Raw genomic sequence first — 19,386 nt, 5'->3', positions numbered from 1 at the left:
TTATCATCATATCAGTAATTCTTGACTGAACTTGTAGACTTTTTAAATTTTACGTTATTCACCTACTTGCAAAATAAAACTAGAAGCACTCGGAGAGCGCAGACCTCCGCCAAGGCTGATCAGTGGCCCCCCCTGTGGGCCCGCCCCACGCCAAGGAGGTTATGTTTTTGCCAGGGTTTGTTTGTTTGTTTGTCTGTCTGTTTGTCAGTCCGTTAGTGTGCAACATAACTCAAAAAGTTATGGACAGATTTTGATGAAATTTTCAGGGTTTGTTGGAAATGGGCCCCCCCACCCCCGATCACCACCAAAATTTAATCATTTCTTCCTTATCCCATTTCCAACAAACCCTGAAAATTTCATCAAAATCTGTCCATAACTTTTTGAGTTATGTTGCACACTAACGGACAGACAAACAGACAAACAAACAAACAAACCCTGGCAAAAACATAACCTCCTTGGCGGAGGTAATAACATGCACCTCGCAGTTTTTAACATGTGAATGTGTGTGTGTGTGTGTGTGTGTGTGTGTATGTGTATAAAACATTTTTTATATGAGATAGGTGCAATTTTGTTGTATGGATGACACGCAATAACTAAGTATTCTATTCTATTCTACTTGAAGTCTTTAAAAACAACACAAAACAAAAAAAACATTTTCCCTAAAACATCCTGTATGGTGTGTTTCACATCCTCCTGAGACCCAGTAAGTACAAATTTTGGCTTTTTTACATTTAATAATTACTTTATATTTTTATTAGCGGACAGCTTTTGTTTTTGTTTGTTTTAAGTCAAACTGTGAAACTCTTGTCCACTACAGAGGACAAAAATCCATTGCTGGGTCTCAGAAGGATATAACTGTTAAAATCCTTTACATTTTACATAAAAACAGTAGTATTAAAATATATATACAATAGTTTTAATATAACCAATTATTGATAGTATCACATGAAGAGAAATTCTGCATATCACTGTAATAAGGTGATTTCTCTTTCATTGTTACTCTTTATTTCCTGTTATCAATTTATTAACATTTGAAGATAATAAATCCAGGCCCTGAAGCACTTACAGTAATACAATACTCTCTCTGATGGGAAAATCCAGCCGACCTTGTGTGTTGAATCTGGTGTACATGAAGGATTTTCACACGGATGTCACATTAAAACAATCAAATGCTAATTGTGCCACCCCATAAACTCACTCACATGACAATAAAGTAGCACTTGAACACTGTTTGCTCATTTCCCATGACATACCAGAACATGTCTAGTATCCACATACTGTATGTTTTCATGTTATTTTTTTATCACTTCATGTCCATATATTATCATTACATATGATGTTTGATAATGATAAGACTGGGACACATGACGAAAGAAAGTTTGTTTATATATTATAATTTTTTAACACTGTTCAAAATAGTCTTAGTTTTTCTTTTCCATGCCATATACATGTAATTGTGTGAAGTATGAATGATTGAAGTTATTCTGATGAGTGTTTTGTACATGAAAGTGTGTGCAAACTTTTTGTAACATCCCAAGCAAAAGAAATCATGCATTTTAATAGAACATTCTTACTATTCTTATTGTCTTTGGGAGGAATTTAAGTCATTTTAAAGGACTGGAAAATAATTTTTTTTTTGGCACTGACATTGTTTTTGAACTTGGAATTTTTTTGTATGAGATATTTATCTGCAGTGTATACAAGTTTGTATTGTCTTGATTTGTTGTAACTATATATAAACTACTCTCTTGGCCACTCTTAGAAAAAAGCTTTGTAATCGCAATAAGGATTTTACCTGGTCAGTATATTAACAAAATGTTGTACTATATTAGCCATAGGAACACTTGGGGCACAATATGATGCAAACCTGCTTTTTTCAAAAGTTTTGGAACATGCTTACTTAATATTTACCCCACAAAGGTTGAGTAAAATTAAAAGGACATGTGTAATCAATCAGCTGCTTCTTCACAAATAAACAGCTCTTCAAATATGGTATCATCTCAGTGAGTCATTTCCCTATCATGTTTGTGGAAGTTGAGCTTTCTGTGCTGTTTCTCCACAATGCGCCTGCATCATCGTCCTCAGTCAACATGAAGGGGGTCACTGGGTGGTCTCTCCACTTTCTGTCACATGTATTTATCTGGCAGAAGTTCATCAGTACAAAGCAGGCTGTGAGTCACGGCAGCACAGCCCCTGACTCAGTGCTGCTTTGGTTAATCAGTAACCTGTTGGCCCACTGGGTTAAAGTGGGAGCAGTGGGAGGCAGGACCTCATTCAGCACTTCAGAAACAGCAGACGCACACGGTAAGAGCAAACTGGGATTTTATCTCTGTAATTGCTTTTTGATAGTGCAGGGCCTGTGATAATACAGACGTGTGTAAAGATAATAGAGATGCTCGCATTCAGAATGTTTGCATGTATTTGATGGGATTGACTCATTATATTTTTCAAAAGAATGAAATGTTCATATTTCCAAAGCAAAAGGGAAACTTTTCCAACTTTCTCTTAAAGAAATTCTTCACTGTGAACAACTTTTTATGTAATTAAGTGTCAAGTTCTTGCTTGATCACAAACTTTTAATTTTAAAGAAAAAGCTTATGATGGATCACTTCAGTTTAACACAGTTTTATGTCCCAGATTTTTTTTTATCATAAATTAGACATGTTTTGTTTTTGGATTAGTGTATTCACAGTGTATGTATTTAAGACCATTTCAGTGCACAGATTTTATTGATCAGGTACCAAGGCCACGTCCTTTGGTACATGTCTATACAGGGGAAAATCTGTGTTTGCTAACCTCTTCCAAGAGTCCACCAGTCCACGATTCTGTTCATTCAACTCATAAGATAAAACCCCATTTTGCGCAACAACACTTACCAAATCTGTTCTTTCTTATAACTGGGTTAATGCATCAACACGGCACAGAAAGTGATCAACACATGCCAAAAATGTTTCTTCTGTAATGATTATAATGTCTATTTGTATAAGTCAATACAGCCTCTTCAACCATTACTGTTTTTCCAACATAACAGTTTTAATAATTATTAGTTTTGTTAATCTGTGTCAATAAGATGAGCATGTGACTGTTTGAGTGTCAACAATCAGAAAGCTGATATGAAAGTGGCGAATGGAAGAAACATCATCAGTTACCAAAAAAAACAACAGAAAAACACTTATTTCACCCAGTTCACACAAACAGATCCACACCGGTGTTCCTCATTTGCTATGCGACCTCTGTTGCTGAGGGCACTGCCTGGTCTCATTCACTGCCCAGCAAGAGAAAGGCTACACAAAGAGAAATCAATCCATCACTGACACACTAATGTTCCTGCTAGAGAAAGAAAAAACAACTAGATTTTTGCGGAAAGCCTGATAGTCTGTGACCACATGCTCAACCAGTGCATATGAGGGTGATGCACTCAAGGTTAAATATTTGTCTTTGTTTGCAGACGGTATCGTTTTAAGGTGACAATCTCCGTAGGTAAAATGCAGGGACTTCAGTCGCCTCTCCTCCTCCTCTTCTTCCTTTGCATCTTCTCTGGAAGCCAAGCCAACCGTGTCTACGTTCACCCTTTCCATCTCTTTGCTGCTGAGAATGTCAGCTGTGAGAGGCTGCAGACTGAGCCCACCAGGCCTCTACAGACACTTCCTGTGGCACCACTTGACATAACTGTCCTGACACCGGACAGCAGGGATCCGTCAATCCAGGACGGGCAGAGGCAGAACATTACAGAAAGGACTGCTGTACTGGCAGAGCTGTTGAATTCACTGGGCCTGAGGATGTATCAGCATCTGAGCAGCACAAAGGACAGCACCAACACCCTGTTCTCTCCGGTTAACACCTTCGGATCCCTCGTCACCTTTTACCTGGGAGCCTCAAAGAAGACGGCGAGCTCATTCCTGGTCTGTGGTTTTAATGTATTAACACTTCTGAGCCAAGTCTTAGTTAGTTGTTAAGTCTTACTAAAATGGGACACAAGTTAGAGCTATATGAGATCTGCCAGTTGCCTTATTAAAGTTCAGGTTCTTACTTTTACAGAAAATGGCAATCATGCAAGTCAGGTACTTAACTCACAGCACCCTATGTTTTTAATTTTTGTGAGTAAAAAATCGTGAACTGAAGAGGACATAGTTTTAAGATTTGCAAAACACCTGAAGTTTGACTCAAGTCTTGCAGTTCTGACAGCATGTCATGCATTTTACTCTACCGAGAAGTAACTTTCTGCATTTCTCCTCCAGCATCTCTTGGGTCTGAGCAGTGGCACTGACAGAGAGGACTGTGTGTCGTTAGTGGACGGACACAAAGTTTTGAAAACCCTGCAGAACATCAACTCTCTGGTGGATGATGGACCTAAAGATGAAATCACTACACAGGTCTGGGCCTTCACTCAACAGGACGCTCACCTGTCACAGGACTTTATTCAAGGCACTCAGGACTTCTCAGACACATCGTTTATCCGTGGTGTAGATTTCTCCATGCCTCAGGAGGCTGAGCTACTGATGAACAATTTTGTGGACAAGACATCAGATGGGAAGGTGACAAATATCTTCAGAGATCTGAACTCTAGCAGCGACCTCCTCTTTATTAGTTCATTCAACTTCCAAGGTTGGTCTCCATTTGTAATTTCTCACTGTTAACTGCACACACATTACAGATCATTAGAGTCAAACATTCTTGTTTACACCAAAAGTGTCAACTTCTGCATTATCTACCTACCAGAGGATTGTAATTGTTTGTGTTTTCTTAGGAAACTGGAAGACAGCCTTTCAGCCAGAGAAAACAACATTGGAAGAGTTTCACGTGGATGAAACAAACACAGTAATGGTTCCAATGATGACCCACACAGGCCAGTACCACTACCTGAATGATAAGGTACATCTATGATTTCCACACTTGTTCTTTAACTTATTATCATCTAAAATGGTTAATGAATATTTCAGTCTAATATTAAACCTGCAAATAATGACACTGTTTTTTGGAAACCTTTAATTTTTTACTGTTTTTGTATATTACCACAATAAAGGTACGGAAGTGCACTGTTGTCAAACTGTCTCTAAGTAAGCGATCCTACATGCTGCTGGTCCTGCCTCATGAAGGAGCTACTCTCAAAGACACTGAATCTAAGCTGCTCACTAAGGTCATCTCTACCTGGCACCAGAGCTTCCAGCAAGGGTGAGATTTTTTGGGGCAACTTTATTTGAGAGTGAGGAGAGACAGGAAATGTGCAGATATATAAACAGGCATGGACATGCAGTGAATGGTCTGACTGGACAACGGCATTAGTGTTTGTGCAATGTGTTCCAAAAAACAGTCAGCCATTGTGTTTCCTCAGTGGTATTTTCCGTCACCATTAGAACAGTTGAGGTTATTTGACAGCGGAATATTCCTATAACCAGTATGTCCCCATAAAGCAGATGACACAACCTTTAGCCATCTTCAGGTTAAAGTTCTTTAGCTAATAACTGATAAGTCTCCAAGTTGGTCAATAATCAGTTATCATATCAGTGTAGAGTATGCTCTGGCTGTGGCCTTTGCGGAAAGAGAAAAATCAATTTCCAATCTATTTACATTCAAACACTTTCAGTTTCATGCTAAAACTGTTTTTCTGTCTGACCATCCAAACAGTCTACTGGAGCTATCGTTGCCGAAGTTCTCCTTGTCAGCTGTGAATGATCTGCGTGACCTTCTGGTCAGCATGAGTCCAGAGGTCGAAGCCAAACTGTTGGGCTCCGAGGCCGAGTTCAGCCAAGTCAGCAGCACCAAAACCGTCACTGTAGATAAGGTGAGCTAAACGAGTGGTCTTTTTTGTGTTTCGTAAATTACTCATCGGTCGTCTTTTGTGTCCTTCACGAAGTCATTTCCCTCCATCTCGTCTCAGGCGCTCAACAAGGTGCTGTTTGAGATGTCAGAGGAAGGAGCCGAAGTTCATGACAAGATCCAGGAAGACGGTATTCCTCTGAAGCTCTCCATCAATCGGCCGTTCTTCTTTTCTGTCGTAGAAGGAGACTCCAACGCCATCCTCATAATGGGCAAGATCATTAACCCCACCCTCTAAAGTGCTAAACACCAACAAAAACCTCTGACTTGAAAAACGTCTGACCTACCAGACCTATTTTTCACAATGTACTCTATCCCCTAGAGCTTAGGTTTCTGTAGGGTCTAAAATCAATCACCTTGTGGACATCTCATTTAGATCATACTCTTGTTTTCAGCTGAATTAATGGCAAAATATAGTATTTGAGGAATGGACCACAACCTCACTAAAGATGAATGTGTCAGTATTCAACAGTGTGACAAGCATTATTTATCACATGTCTGATCTCTTCAAACTCTTCCCCCTTCTCAGTATTTATGAAAACCTTTACTGTGAAATTTAAGCAGCCTGTTAATATTCTAAATTTCTACTTCTGTAAAATATATTTCAGTAGACTTCAGAACTGTATTTTTTTTTTTTTCAGCAGTAAACACAATTCCATACCATGAATGATTAATAAGTTGTACTGTATATTGTAACTAAGAGTCTATTTTGGTTTGTAACACTGTGTGATTGTTGAAATAAACATTAGTTTCTCACAATACTATATTTTCTTCTACTTATTCTTGATTATTACAATTTTAAGTGTCAAAAATTACTTGTATTAGGGTTCACTTCATAATAGCCAGTTCTGTTGTGAAAGTCCTGAAGAGAAGTGTTGCCCTACAAATCACTTACACCAATTATAACCTGTAATTTTCTTGTATTTGAGGGAGATTTACTATTCAGAATATCAGAATGGCTCTATTACCGTCATTACATAATCACAAAAGCACAAGTAGGAGAGCAATTTCTCATTACATACATTTAGTGCATAATGTACAGTCCCCAAATGTTGTTTTGTCGTCATGTTTCTGATTAAATTTGATGTTAAATTTGACAGAATACATACTGCTCAGAAATATCAATATGTGTAAATAAAAACCTCATAAATCTAAAGTATTGGTCATTCATTCGTTAACCAGTGCTGCTTAAAACTGTTCATACTCTAGAAACCGTTCACAAATTTCCATCCCATACACAAATTAAAATTATACCGTCTCACATGTTTTTTTATTCCCAATATTTATGTTAAATAAACTATGTTACATATCTGATTATAACAAACGTGCATTTTTCACAATAGATGCCCTCTTTATTTGCAATAAATCCTTCACTATCATAGAAAAAACAACAAATTTCATTGACATTCTGTCTTTACAACATTGATTTGAGAAAAGTTACAACATTCTGCCATAACAACAGTCATCACTATCGTTTGCATAGTGTGTATAGGTGATGCCCTGTCCGGAAGAAATATATTGGAGTTGTTTTTCTTCACGTTACCCACACCAGATCCAGTGTCAAAGAAAGTACATTTGCTGCAGTTTCTAACTCAAAATTGCAGTCTGAACAGGTTCAACTCTGCCAATACACAGAAGTTTTTGCTAATGTTAAAGCTTCCCCACTGTGGCACTGATAAAATTAAGATCTTTTTATATTAAAAGCTGCCAAAATATTCCAGTAATTGTCAGCTTCTAACTTTGACATACTGTCAGAATTAAGTGCATGTTTTGTTATAGATGCCATTTAGATTAATTTAATGAATTTAAAAGTCCCAGAATATCTCACATAAGGCGTAAGATTTAATTGGGCAGGAATGTTTTGCAGCGTCGCCTGACAATTAAACACACTACGTTGCTTTGTTTTTTCCTCTCAGGAAGCTTTACAGTAGTGCAGTTCAGTGTGCTCAAGGGTTTCAGTTGTTCTGCAGTCACAGTTTAACTACCTGTCTACTGGTTCTGTTCAGCGAGTTCTCGAGCCTCTTTCACAAGTTCCATGAGAGCAGAAAACATAGTGATGTCACTTGGTTGTAGACCCATCTTCTGAATCTGTGACGCAAACCAGGACAGAGCAGTTTGAGCCAAAGTAATTAAACACATTTTACGTGACAATAAAATAAATAATGAATGTGCAGAAGTTTGTAACACCAAATGCATTCCATATAGATCTCTCTACACTGGATGTGTGTTTGTCATGCACCACCTACCTGTTCCCCCAGGTATTCTACATCCAGTGCAAGCTGAAGGCGGATCTTGCTGTCGTCTGTAGGTCCACCATTTGCACCTGTTGTGGTAGTTGCACTGGTTCCCTTCCTGGCTTGTTTCAGTCGCTTCAGGCTCTCCTCCATCCTTCTGACTGAGCTTAGCACCTCTGAGATAGTCTCATAGTACCTGAAAATGAAGAATGGATGTGTAAAGAAACAAAAGCAACCTCTGTGGTCCATATTTTGGGGCCATAATAATGTAGGTCAGTGTTGTAGTCAATTATATAATGGACAATTTCATACATATTTAATCCTTAATATTAAAAGGATGAACATATTCTTTTTTTGACGCTTAGTTTTTATTAGTTATTTATCATTTTGTCATACAGAACATAACATACAACAATCAGCAACAGATAACAGTCACAATCTAATAGTAATGATAATTTAGGTTGCAGTTGCGAAATAGCAATCAAGTTAAAAATTTTTAGAGCAGCAGTTTGATGAACATATTCTTTAAACACATTACATGCAGAGCAATACTTTTTTCAGTTTGTACTGCATCTGGTTGTGTGTTAGTGTTTCTGGGTTTGTGCAAGCTCACCTCTGAGTGCAGTCAGACAGTGCAACTCTCAGCCACTCTTGTGCTGTAGAAGTAGTGACCAGCCCTGTTGAGTCTGTCAGTAACTGATGTAATGGCCGTAACGCGTTGTCCATATATGCTGATGCACGAACAGGCAGCTCCTGCAAAGCAAGAAAGCAAAATGTTGTATGGAGAACAGTCTTTTCCACTTTCTGGTAGCATGAATAGACACAGTTAGAGGTAAAAAGGGCTGGTTCAGTATTTTATTCATTCAAGGAAATATCCAGCAAACAGTTCCTGATTTTGTTATTGTATAATTTAATACCAACATTTTAAAGTTACCTTTATCAAATCACATCTATGTATGTGCTGCCAATGTTTGCTCTCAGAGATGTTTTAAAACGTAAGGTAGGAGAAACATGGAATTGTGAATTTTAGATATATTAACCTTGTTGGTCCTGCGGTAGAGTCGTGGAACCTCAGAGGCACTCTTTAAGAAGCGACAGGAGCGTTCAGTCAGGTGCTGCGTCATACGGGTGTTGAGGGTGGGAATGCTACTTGACAGACAGGCCTTTGAATCAGCAAGAGCATCTGACAGTTGGGAAAAAAACATGAGGAAATGAGTACAAGTACAAACATACTGTGTGAATGTACAGATGTGGCCAGAAGGTTTGGGAATGACACAAATGGATTTTTTGCTTAAATGTGATTTATTTGTCAATAAAAGTCTTTGAAACCTATGAACTTCTAATTGTTCTTCAATGTACCTCAGATACATGCAGAAAACTTTAAAAAAAAAAAAAAAACTTTCCTTTCTCAAAACTTTTGGCCACCATTGTGTATGAGTAATTTTCAAAAGTACAAATGTAATTTATGGATCCATCAACATGTGTCCCTCCAGACTATTTTATATGTATGTTTGATTTAATGTTGGACAGAAGCCTAACCAACACAAAAGCTTTAAGGAATTCTAAAGTCCATCTAACATCTCATTTCTTATGCAGTCACTTCAAGTCAGTTTGATAAATGACATGCCACTGGAATGAAACAGAATAACCACAGAAAAGAGGAATATACAGACGTAGTCTTTACAGAATAGAGAGAAATACTAAAATCTAAAAATAAAACGAGACAAATTCCGCAAATAAAAGTGATTTATATTTACACAGTAAAGATACTTACTTTCCACAAGTGCAAAGTTTGTGAAACTGATGGCTTCTAACCTCTGTCTGACCATCTCTGACAACACTGGTATCTAAAACAGGGACATAACAACGCTAAGTAAAAATGACTGAACACAAATTTTAAAAATGTCAAACGCACAACAATATATCTTTTAAATGGGACATTCTGATGCTGACATGCACTGCAGATATACATGTTTAGTATATTTTCTGTGCACCTGCTCCTGCAGCTTTTGGATATCAGCTGCTATATAGACCAACTGCTTGGTGGACAGGGAGGTGGGACTCCCACTCTCACTGCCGCCTTCTTCCAATGATGTCCGACTGGAGGTGGAGGAGGCTGAGCTCGGCAGGGGCCGGGTCGGCTCTTTAGTTACCTCAGGGGCTGGGGTCTTTGTCAGCACCTTTGTGTGGATTATAACAACAAATGGCAGTGACACATATGAATTAGTACTGAAAATAATTTTAATTGTATCTTCTACTACTACTACACAAAAATGCAACCTTGATGAGTATCTCACCTCATCAAGGAACTTGGCATATCGTGAATAAAGCTGCAGTGTGAGCTTCCAGAAGCGATGGGCAAGTGGTGACAGGTAGACTTTGTCTGACCAACACTTCACAAGGCAGGACCACAAAACCTCAGAGACCTGCAGGTGATAAGCACTGCCAGCTGGACATGAACACACAGAGTTAATGTGCATGGAAGTAAAAGTGTAGATGTAATATGCACCTTTGCTGAGGAAGGATGACATTTTTTACCTGGGGCTGCCATTAGCCCATCACCAATTGCATTTTCAAGACTTCCTGCAATTTCTTTATACCTGAAAACAGGAACAAAAATGCACAAACAAAATAAAGTAAACTATTTCTTACCAACACCCACTTGCTACTGAAATGACAACCTGTCATAAACTTTTATGAAAGTCTGAGTTGTGTATTTTGAAGTACGTGCAGATGTCCGCGTCTTTGCCTCGATGTGCAAACCTGAAAGTGTGCTTTGTTTACTTTACAGTGTGTATGTGGGGGCAGTAGGAGATTGACACAGTGTCCAACTTCCCTACTGTTTCTCACAAAATCAATAACCATGCAGTCAAGGTCCACAGTTCACGTAAACTGATGATGTTTTTTATTACGCTGACACATGCTGTGAATCTATTTTGCTTCTTGATATCTTTCAGCATAAAACTCACACTCATAAGCATATTTGATGCCCTTGTTAAATTTTTGCCAACTTATCTTTTTTAGTAAAATTGCTGACAAGCTGAGATTCATTTTTATTAAATTCATTCTCCAAGTCCTTAAAGGAACTCAGCTCATCAAAATGCATTTGCCATATTATCATATAATAAAATAACTATGTAGACGATTAATGGTTATCCTACACTCTAGAATATTTCAATTTGTTTAGGAAAAAGACAAACGTGTACAGAAAGTCAGCTGTCCTGTGTGGCTGTCTGTGTTTCACACTTACACATGTTTTTGAAAAAGTATTACTGCTATATGAATGTTCATTTTACATTTTACTGCTGCAGATGTTTAGTTCAGCTAATCTGAACTACTTTATTAACTTTGGGGAAATATACTCTACAGCAATGTAATAAATTTTCTTAGCATTACTGGCCTAGAAAACCACATATCTTTTAAAAGTAACGATTGAGTTATCAGAGTGATGCGATGTCAGTCATGAGCTCAATAAAAGCCTTGTTTTCAGCTTTGTGACAGTGCATTTCCTTGTAAATCCAAGACTGTTTTAAAGAATTTGTCCTAAGAAGCATGATTCTCTCAACCTACAAAATAACACAAAATTCCTGTTTATCACAAAGGAATTAAAAAATTCACAAATTCAGAGATATGAGGTTTTCACTGGAGAGAAAGGGTATGGACACTGAAATCTGAAAAGTGACTAAAGCGGCCTGAGAAATGCAGGGAAGTAAAAGTACTCCAGTTATTTGCCTCAGATCTAAAGAACAAAAGAATAAATGGAACATACACTCTACCACTGATATTTACATATAACGTACCGTAGCTGGAAGTAAACAGGCAGGTTCCACTTGTTGTGAAAGCTGGTATATAATGGATGTACCCTCAACCTCTTCACACTCGCCTGGGAGCTGCACTGCCGCTCAAACCTCCGCACAAATTCCATACTAACAATGTATCGCTACGAAAAAGAAGTAGAACACAATGAATATGCAATATGGGGAGGAGAAAATGTAAATATATAAATTTAGCACACAATAAGTGATTTATCAAACCCCAAAGCAATTTTACTCATAGAACCTGTGTCAATATTTAACACGTCTCAAAGGGAGGTGCAAAAGGTTTGTATGCGTAATTGCGCACACATGGCTGCAGTTATTGTCACAAGAAGGAGACACTGAAACAATGAAACAAGACGCAGAGAACGCATTTTTCCCCCTCATGTGAACATTTTTGGACTGAATGAGGAAACACTCATTAAAACATATGGACTATCCAGCCTTGTCATTTTGGAGCTGTTGGGGGAAGTCAGAGCAGATTTGGAGCCAAACATGAGGAGTCACGCAAAACCTGTAATGACAAAACTCCTGGCAAGTTTACTTTTTTTTTTTTTTTTTTTTTGCATCTGGGTCATTCCAGCGTACAGTGGCTATTACAGCTGGGATCTACCAATCCTGTTTTTCAGATGTGCTGTCTAAAGTCCTAAATGCCATGTCGCACTACATGGCCAGGTTTATTAGGTTTCCACACACTTGGGACTTCTTGAATGAGACCAAACAAGACTTCTTTGCTGTAGCTCATTTAAGTGTTTATTTGCTTCATCTACCAGCACCTCTAATTCTATAAGGTCAAATTTAGCTTTGTGCTTTCGTCTCCAGACTCACCATGCTGCAAACCAACAAAAAACACACAAACCTTCATTTAAATAGGTGTGTCTCCAACACGTTTACACCTGTTGTCATTTACACCCACAAACCACGGTTCAACCCCACACACAAAATTCTAGATTGCCCACACAAATTGGTACACGCAAATTAGGATTCCAGTACATCCGGCCCACACTGCACATATAGTGTTTATGTGGCTGTACCTCATAAAATAAGTCCGGGTTTCCAGGGTTGAAGAGATAGGGCAACCTTTCCTCTATGCCTTTGATTATCTCCGGCCAAACAGAGTTCACCAAGAAATCATAACCTGGCACGGTGTCAGCTCTGTCACTGACCAGAGAGAGGATATCAGTACATTAAGCACTGCTGCAGTAATTAAGTGGCTGCTCTTTATGCCTTCATAAAACCAATACCTGGATATGGCTCCTCCAGTCACCTCTCTCAGCAGTCTGCAGTGATGAGGCACAAAGTCCAATAATCTAGAGTACATCACCTGAAGACCATTGGGACTGGATTTTACTGCTTCTTCCAGTATCACCTAAAAGGAGGAGGAGGATGGAGGTGAAGATTATTAGTCTTTTTGCATGTACAATCTATTCAGCACATATGTACTCAGCAAACATTCGCCTGAGCAGCTTTGAATGAAAGCTCTCAAATACACTGTAGAAAAGCCTTCAGATCTATGCTACATGTTTACCTGGTCCATATACGGTTTGACTAGCACCTGTCCCACCAGTGCCTCTGCATCTCGGGTCTTGTCTATTGTGGCATATGTCCTCAAACAGTGGCGCACCATGTCCACATTGGACGTTTGAAGGCCCTCAATCAGCAGGCCCTCCAGAGACTGCTGCAACATGGAAGTGATTCCTGCGATGCGCTAGCAAAGACAGAAGACAAGAATGTAACACAAGCATATTTAGGAAGTCATGAAACTATTTAAAGAGAAAATTAACTCAAATGAAAGTGAGAACAAAACATGTTGGAGATTAAATGCTTGTTGACACTGATTATACATTTGCCTGTTTTCTGCTTTCTTTGCTCCTCATACAACAGATGTAAAAAACAAAACAAAAAAACAATCATACAGTATTGCAATTACCTTGACATATGCTTAATTATACTTGTATCTATTTTTTTTTAATGTCAACTTCACTAGAGAAATATAAAATTGATTACAATATGAGAATATTTGGTAGGATCTGTACCAAACCAGCAAACATTACTCCACTGTCACACCTAATTAGACCGGGATGTGTCACCATTTCAATAATATTTTAATCAAGTCTGGAGGTCTGCTTTGTTCTGTGGGTGAAGTGCTACAGACACTTGACATCAGACCAGTAGAGAGGCTTATCATTGTCAGATAATTGCAGGACTGATGGACTGACAAATGGCCAGGCAAACAAACTGATTGACTAACTAAGTAGCTATTGATTTATCAGCTGTCTTCCTGACTGACTCTTTTACACTTACAGGTCTGACTTTGTCCAGCAGGGGCATGCCTTTGCTCTGTACAGCATGGAATTGCAGCTGGTTAAATTCTGTGGCTATCCTCTCCAGAATCTGACCTGCTAATAAAGGACTGTACGACACAGACATAAAGAAAGCTCAGTGATACATTCATGCAGGTATTCTTGTCAAAACATTTTTATATACTCAAGGCTTTGTGTCAGCAATTTGAACAAAATTATCAATACAACTCAATAGAAATATAACTAATATCTTGTGATCCCACTCTACTTGATACAGTTGTGCTCATAAGTTTCCATACCCTAGCAGAATTTGTGATTCTTTGGCCATTTTTCAGAGAATATAAATGATAATGCAAAAACTTATCTTTCACTCATGGCTCGTGGCCGGGTGAAACCATTTCTTAACAAACAAAGGTGTTTTTTAAATCATACTGAAAACAGAAACTATCCAAATGACCCTCATAAAAAGTTTACATACCATAGTTCTTAGTACTCTGTATTGGCCCCTTTAACATCAATGACAGCTTAAAGTCTTTTGTGGTAGTTGTGGATGAGGCACTTTATTTTCTCAGATGGTGAAGCTGCCCATTCTTCTTGGCAAAACACCTTCAGTAACTTTAAGATTTTTGGGTTTTCTTGCATGAACTGCATGTTTGAGACTTCCCCAAAGTGGCTCAATGATATTGAGGTCAAGAGACTGACATGGCCACTCCTTCACCTTCACTTTTTTCTGCTGTAGCCCATGACAGGTTGACTTGGCCTTGTGTTTTGGTTCACTGTCACGTTGGAACATCCAAGATCATCCGATGCACATTCTGTCAGGGTATATAAATTTATGAGCACAACTGTGTATAGTACCTGGTTAGGCCAGGAACTGAAACACACCCATGTACTATGTAAACCAATAAAGTTTATTAGCTCAACGGTTTCCTACCTGCTGATTTCTAGAGAGTTGGATTCCTTAGAGTTTTGTGAGTGTAGGATCTTTTCTATCTTCTCAACTGATCGTACCACCTGGATCAGCCTCAAAACACACACCTGATGGATAGGATGAAAGAACTATCACACATTTTTGTTTATGCCTCACAGACTACAAAACTGGCTGCAAATGACATGTCGAGCCTCGTGTTAACCTTTAAGTGCAGTAGTATTGGAGTAAAATCCTCATCAATAATTATAATGTTGTGTGAAAAATATACTGTGCAATAACATTCACAGTTTTCAATAATAATTACTCAAAAGGCTGGCAAACCTTTTTCTTCTGTAGATCTTCCTGTTTGGACAGCTGGTTGTCTATAGCTTGTATCACTTCACTCACACAGGATCGCAGGCTCTGCAATAGATTAATGCATGACAAAAAAATGAGAGTAAAATATATATCTGGAAAAAAATTAAGAGACCACTCATAATTTTCAGTCCTGAAGCCCACTGAAAAGCTCTGGAATGTGATGATTAGAAAGAAGAACGGGGACAAGCCAAAAATACAAAACAGAGCTGCTGGCAGCTTTAGACTGGGAAAGCAGTGAAAGCTAACATGAAAGACTGGTGGAGAGCATTTGAGGACACATGAATGCTACAAATACAAATCAATGTTATGCCACCAATTATTAATTTCTGAACTCTTCCAACGTCCAAACATTGGAGCTGTGGGGTATTTCCATGGCATTATTTGATGTCTGGAAAAAACTGCATTTTTTTTTTTGCCATTTGAAATTTTTTGTAACTAAATGCTCCAGCAACATTTTTATTTGAAATCTGAAAGAAATTTTGTCCGTAGTTAATAAAAATATCAATTTTACACATAAGCACACATAGAAAGAGTGAAGAGAGTTTTTATCTATAACTGCATGTGTAGTGTGTATAATGCTTATAAACCAAGTCAATCCATACCATAACCTCTTCTCGTAACTGTCCCAGTGGTACAGACAGCTGATTGAGGGCCTTGTCCATCCCCACCTGACACAAAACAAAAGACAGAATATCCCAGCTTACAAACAGTGAAACAGCCCTCTGCTTTGCTATGTTTGTTTGTTTCCACCACTGTTAAACCCATCATTGCTGTGTTGCTCTTCGTATTAATAAGTATGAAAAAAGACAGGAAAGAAACAGGAAATCCTTGTATCATATAACAGAACTTTTAAGTTTAATCAACATATTAATGCATAGCAATAATGCATGTACCTCAGTTATCTTTAAACTCGAGGTAGACCAATATATCGGGCCAATATATTGATTTTTTTTCCAATATCGGCCATTGGCCTGAATCTTTCTTTTTTTTAAAGCTGATATTTGATCAGTAGTAAAAATGTTACAAAATATTTGATGAGGCACCTGTGTTGGCAGCACTTTAATTTCAATAAATGTTAAAAGAGTACTAAGTGTATGTGTATTAATAATGTCATTTATATTGCTGCATAAAAATGTTAATTATCCGAGTGTTTCAATTGTATTTTATGGTCAATGTGCTTTAAAAAAAAAAAAAAAATCTGCCTTAAATATCAGCCTCAAAACTTGGCTGTAAATCAGGGATGTCTGAACCCGGTCCTTGAGTGCCAGTATCCTGCATGTTTTAGATATTTCCCTCTTCCAGCCACACCTGGTTCAATTAATGATCAGCTCATCATCAAGCTCTGCAGAAACCTGATAACGATGTAATGACTCCCAGGTGTGCTGGAAGAGGGAACCCTCTAAAACAGGGGTGCCCAATCCTGGTCTTCGAGAGCTACTATCCTGCGTGTCTTAGATGTTTCCCTCTTCTAACACACTGGACGGTCATTATCAGGCTTCTGCAGAGCTTGATGATAGACTTATTGTTTGAATCAGGCGTGTTGAAAGAGGGATACATCTAAAACATGCAGGATAGTAGATCTCGAGGACCAGGATTGGGCACCCCTGCTCTAAAACATGCAGGATACCTGCCCCTGAGGACTGGATTTGGACACCCTTGCTGTAGATCAGGGGTGTCAAACTTCAGTCCACCAGTATCCTGCATGTTTTAGATGTTTCCCTTTTCCATCACACCTGGAAGCCATTACATTATTATCAGGCTTCTGCAGAACATGATGATGAGCTGATCATGAATTGAACCAGGTGTGTTTGAAAAGGGAAACATCTAAAACATGCAAGACACCGGCCCTCGAGGACCAGAGTCTGACACCCCTGTGAGTAGATATTGACCATTGGCTGACCAAATTTTTAAAAAAACATCTGCCTCAGAAAAACCCATATCGGTTGACCTCTACTTTGAACTTATAGAAAACAGTTTGGGTTCAACTATTGCATATATTACTCTGTCCTTATTTAACACATCCTCATTCACTTATAAAAACAGCTGAATGAAACTTATAGAAATGCAGATGATTTTAGTCACATCATTTTTCTGTTATTTGACTGTCACTGTTCATCTTCCTTTATGCCAAATCAGCCCTGTACAATATATATTAACAAAGCTTCAACAAATATACTGCATTTAAAGCTCATACATGTTTGTTCTTCTTCATTGTGTGTACTGTATGTGTGCTGTAATAGTGGCATAAAATGAACAGAAACAATTCCTTGATTACAATTATTTCCATGAAAAGTAGTGGTCAAATAAATTTTAACATGAAAATCAATAAGATGTTAAAATATGGACCAGAAAAGCAGATTTTAGCTCTCTTATATTGCCTTACGTCACATGTTTGCAGGTTTTACAGACACGAAACCATAATAACAACTGACCAAATTGGTAGAGAGGTTAACAAAGTCTGCATAGTCCTTGTTGATGAGCTCCACCATGGCCGTTTTCAGCAGCTTGTAGTACAGCTCCAGGTCCTCTCTCATCTCCTCCAGCTGGACCTGCTTCCTACAGTCCGACACAAACTGGTCGACATCGAAGTCATCCTGCAGAAACAGAGAGAGGGAAGGTGAGATATAGTTTTAATCACGAAAACTGTTCTAAATCGTGTATTATCGTGAGTTCATGTGGACAGACAGTGAAAAACGGATCAAAATCGCAAAATCATCCATAATATTAACAAACAGAGATTTCATTCTGTGACCTTAGTACTCTCTATTCGATAAGTATTATTGATGTGCATTACAAAAATGTACATTCTAAATTTATGGCCAACACTCTGCCGACTATGAGAATTAAGTATCTTTATTCCGCAATAAACTAAGAGATATTTAATAATCAGTGGTACCACCAGTGTCAACAGCTAAACGTCACCTAACATTAGCTTATGCTATGCCCGGCACGAGCTAACGATAGTAACGATAGCGGCTTGAAAACAGAAAAATTACAACTTCTCACCTTCATAAAAACATCCTTATCGAAACACAAAGAGTCTGGTCCCTTTGGTAGATTCATTGCTGAATTACGACACTTAAAACATTCACACAAAACGGACAAGTCTTCTGTTAGCTGCCTATGCTAGATTCCGAGCTTCCGCAAACATGGCAAGGGCACCAACGAAGAAGAAGAGCATCCGACAGACGTATAGGTTTGGGGAAATGTCTCCCTCTGCAGGCCACTAATGGTGACGACTGTCACTGAATGTGCTGAGTGTATTTTTCACAGCCTTTGAATGATAATCCCATCAGTGTGGCTGTCATATTCATATAGGCCTAGCAGCATGGTGTCATATTCTATTTTCATTCCTCTCTATATTACTACTCTGATTTATTATCACTATGAATTATTCTCCATTATTTTCTAGTCATTGTTGTTTAATTATCATATTTAATCTATTTATGGTTCATATTATTTTGTCCTCAGTTGGACTAAAGGAGGCCAAGGGTTACAATATGTAGGAATTATCTCTTGTCTATATTTTTGACCATTTCAAAATATAATTTTGTTTTGCTATAATGTCAGTATTTTATGTTTTCCATTTTTCTATGACAGTAAATCTATTTATCTTTGAGACCAAACAAGACAGTTGTTTTGCTTGAAGAATCTTGCAAGTCTAAGTAATATTCTGCGTAATATTCTTACATAATAGTAATATTCTTTTTATTTTAGAGGTACTGAACAGTCAGCGTCAGGTTTGATTCGTGTGTGTGTGGTTTTGATGTACTCACACCTGTCTGTGCTGAACTTAGAGGAGAGGTCAGATTCTACCTAAAAGATCTAATTTTACATCTTTAGAAAGTAGTTGTGGTAAAGAGCATAGAGCAAAAAAAAAACAGAACACAAACTTAGAGATTTTTTGTGGTCAAGAAATGCTAGCCTAA

The 19,386-nt window shown here is 38.1% G+C and overlaps 2 protein-coding genes across 2 annotated transcripts; one reads left to right on the top strand and one right to left on the bottom strand.

Moving 5' to 3' along the window:
* The first annotated feature begins 2,196 nt into the window (after positions 1-2,196).
* Positions 2,197-6,555, top strand: agt (angiotensinogen). The gene is made up of 7 exons (XM_030156919.1): positions 2,197-2,304; positions 3,449-3,902; positions 4,239-4,605; positions 4,748-4,872; positions 5,024-5,172; positions 5,626-5,782; positions 5,879-6,555. The coding sequence occupies exons 2-7, from the start codon at positions 3,486-3,488 to the stop codon at positions 6,053-6,055; spliced, it is 1,392 nt and encodes a 463-aa protein (XP_030012779.1). The 5' UTR covers positions 2,197-2,304; positions 3,449-3,485; the 3' UTR covers positions 6,056-6,555.
* A 504-nt stretch (positions 6,556-7,059) lies between these two features.
* cog2 (component of oligomeric golgi complex 2) lies at positions 7,060-18,608 on the bottom strand. Its single transcript, XM_030156915.1, has 18 exons — positions 18,464-18,608; positions 17,890-18,051; positions 16,060-16,125; positions 15,422-15,502; positions 15,104-15,207; positions 14,171-14,279; positions 13,395-13,574; positions 13,111-13,235; positions 12,901-13,027; positions 11,852-11,991; positions 10,590-10,651; positions 10,349-10,500; positions 10,046-10,231; positions 9,826-9,898; positions 9,092-9,234; positions 8,665-8,804; positions 8,064-8,247; positions 7,060-7,905 (listed from the first exon to the last, which is right to left on the bottom strand). Exons 1-18 carry the CDS (start codon positions 18,518-18,520, stop codon positions 7,807-7,809), a joined length of 2,190 nt encoding a protein of 729 aa, XP_030012775.1. The 5' UTR covers positions 18,521-18,608; the 3' UTR covers positions 7,060-7,806.
* Positions 18,609-19,386: the final 778 nt, after the last annotated feature.

Source organism: Sphaeramia orbicularis, chromosome 15 (genome assembly GCF_902148855.1).
Source record: "Sphaeramia orbicularis chromosome 15, fSphaOr1.1, whole genome shotgun sequence".
NCBI classification, from domain to species: Eukaryota; Metazoa; Chordata; class Actinopteri; order Kurtiformes; family Apogonidae; genus Sphaeramia; species Sphaeramia orbicularis.
The sequence above is the reverse complement of the archived record's forward strand: the minus strand, read 5'-3'. Positions and strand labels throughout refer to the sequence as shown.

Bases quoted from the DNA above. Each gene is read 5' to 3' on its own strand.
- cog2 (XM_030156915.1), bottom strand. From the start codon at position 18,520: ATGAATCTACCAAAGGGACCAGACTCTTTGTGTTTCGATAAGGATGTT. The intron at 10,501-10,589 runs GTAAAAAATGTC...GTTCATGTCCAG, and splicing joins TGGGCTAATGGCAGCCCCAG to CTGGCAGTGCTTATCACCTG. The intron at 9,899-10,045 runs GTGCACAGAAAA...TCCCTGTTTTAG, and splicing joins TCCAAAAGCTGCAGGAGCAG to ATACCAGTGTTGTCAGAGAT.
- agt (XM_030156919.1), top strand. From the start codon at position 3,486: ATGCAGGGACTTCAGTCGCCTCTCCTCCTCCTCTTCTTCCTTTGCATC. The intron at 4,606-4,747 runs GTTGGTCTCCAT...GTGTTTTCTTAG, and splicing joins TAGTTCATTCAACTTCCAAG to GAAACTGGAAGACAGCCTTT. The intron at 4,873-5,023 runs GTACATCTATGA...ACCACAATAAAG, and splicing joins ACCACTACCTGAATGATAAG to GTACGGAAGTGCACTGTTGT.